We start from the raw sequence: 2,500 nt of genomic DNA on the forward strand, positions 1-2,500 counted from the left end.
ATTATTATTATTATTATTATTATTATTATTATTATTATTATTATTACTACTGTTGTTATTCTTACTACTACACTTTTTTTGTGCAATAATAGTGTTCTTATTTTGCTATATTTATTATTACTTTTTGCTAAAATCTGTTTTGGAGTGCTTTCAGTAGAGTTTAAATTATATTGGGATCATATTTTTTGGCACAATTGCTTAATACATTTCACAATGGTAATTTCTATTTCTTTTTTTCCAGAAAAGCAATTAAGGACTCTTTTGATCGAGTTATCGAGAAATACTACAGTTGATGCACATCATATGTAGATACCAAGAAGATGTTCATTTCCATCAAAACAGAAAAGAAAAACAGAGTGAGAATTTTTGCCCACAAATTCATGGATTTTCAATGTATTTGAAGTATTTTGGAATGTGAGAGATTTGCTTAGAATTATGTCCTTATTTAGATTTACTTTATTATGAAGTCAGTGATGTGAAGCTCTCACAATAATGAAATGCATACTCACTCCTCTCTCTTTTACTCTTTCTCTTTTTCTTCCCTCTGCTCTGCTTCATTTTTTTTTCTCTCTCTCTCTCTTTCCTCCTCTCTCTTTCTTTGCACCTTACCCTTTCATTTTCTATATATTTACTCTAAAAGCATAGAATACTAAATTGTCAAGAGTATACCAACCTTTAACTTGTTAGAAGTACCCTTTGCAGTTTTATTTTGATGAACTTATGATTTTAGTTATCAAGATAAAGGACCCAAAATACACGGAGAGTATGAGGTATCATAGTTAAGTTTTATATGTTATTTTCTATATTTTTCTCCCCCTTATTACAGCTCTTGTTTTGAAAGGGTATGTTGGGCATATATAGTGATAATAGTAGTGATATTACAGGTATATATTTCATTATATCTGAGTCAAAATGGACTATATTAGTCTAGGATTTGGTTGATAGTTGCAGGGAAGTGTAACACTAGACCAGGGCAGAAGCAACACATTGAAGCTGAGAATTTTTTATTTGACTTGTGTTTTAGACCTAGATATAGTTTATGATTCATCCATAATAACTTGTGAAATTTAAAGGGAAGTTTAGGTTTAGGAATTATGTTTTGAGATAAATGAATACTTTACGGTGATGTTAAGATAAAATCAGTACCACAGCAGTGCAAAGGAAAATGAAAAACATCTCCAGATTTTATGGCATCTTCCCAGAAGAAAAAAGGAATTTATATAAAGTATAAACATTTTCTTGACAGTGAAAATAATCTCTGCAACTGTTTTATTGAAGTTATTCATGGCAGTTTCCGTTTTTTCCTGTCATCTTTTTTTTCATCTGAATTTATAGGTGCTGCAGAGCATTGTTTTATCAGGTGTAGTTGGTGGCATGTAATACACTGAAATCATTATTTTGGGTGAGTGTTTAAGTTAATGCCAGTAGGAAACAAAACAAAAATTATGCATTTGATAGATGAGACAATTTTAAGAGCTTTTACATATGCATTATTTCCATCACATAACTACTGTTTGTAAGAGCATTCCTTATGTGACTGTCATCTGATGAAGCTCATTCTTGCACTTATATTGTGTGAAAGCTTACTGTTTAGAAAGCAAAGTTATGTTTTGTGCCATATAAAGCCGAGGATAGGAAATCTAGTAACAATGATGTATCCGTGGCATTCTGACTGAGTAACAGTAATTTGCAACAGTAAGATATAGATAAAGAAATATCTATTATAGCTTGATCTGTTGAACAGTGTAATTTACTTTTCAAAGATCTACACTGGCATTAAAGTAAATGTTTGCCTTCAATTATGATTATTATGTGATAGAGAAGGTTTTTGTGATAATTCCTTTCAGTCAGCCATTAGATTAGATTCTATAGAACTCTAATGCTTGACCTTGAAAGATGAATATTTAGTTTGATGCAGAATTTAGGTTTAGGCAGAAAATTGAACAACTACTGTTTGTTTTGTGTATGTGCCTGTGTGTATGTGTGGATTTTAAAATGGACACCGTAATGCAAAGTCACTGAAATTTTTAAAGGTACACATGCTGTCTACTTGTCTTTTCATTCATATTTGCTTTAGAAGCCCCATGAATAGGGGTCAAATTTCTCCCAAGTAGTTTTTTCGTTCAAGGTATTTTTCTAGTTTTGCTACTTTTATACAAGCCTGTAAATTCTTGTGTCATTGTTACTTTGTTTATTGCTTTGATATCAAAGTGTATGATCTGCAGAACAGAAGAAAATTTTGTGTAGAATATGATTTGATTATGGAAGAAATATTTTAGGATTACATATATTTTTGCTAGTTGCTTCAGTAGCAGAAAAGAGTTCTGAAATACAAATAATTTTTGTCACGAATTCAAGCTGGAGATATGATGACATATCCCAGTCTTGGCTTCAGAGAACCTTCTCTATTAACCCTTCCTGACGGGTCACGTCTATAGACGGTAAAACAAACCGCTCGAAATGTGGTGTGCGGCTGTACGCCGCCATGGCGCGCCAAAGC

At 31.9% G+C, this 2,500-nt stretch overlaps 1 protein-coding gene across 4 annotated transcripts in view; it reads left to right on the plus strand.

The window, feature by feature from the left end:
* LOC125031156 (protein ABHD18-like) overlaps positions 1-2,500 on the plus strand; it is a 20,892-nt gene that overhangs the window by 15,503 nt on the left and 2,889 nt on the right. For all 4 annotated transcript variants that reach the window (XM_047621705.1, XM_047621707.1, XM_047621708.1 and 1 more), the window contains one exon: positions 242-2,500. This exon is cut by the window's right edge and continues 2,889 nt beyond it. In XM_047621705.1, the coding sequence (XP_047477661.1) occupies positions 242-293 (52 nt within the window). In that variant the 3' untranslated portion in view covers positions 294-2,500. The remainder of the gene's footprint in view (positions 1-241) is intronic.

The sequence above is a fragment of the Penaeus chinensis genome, chromosome 12, assembly GCF_019202785.1.
Source record: "Penaeus chinensis breed Huanghai No. 1 chromosome 12, ASM1920278v2, whole genome shotgun sequence".
Lineage (NCBI taxonomy): Eukaryota > Metazoa > Arthropoda > Malacostraca > Decapoda > Penaeidae > Penaeus > Penaeus chinensis.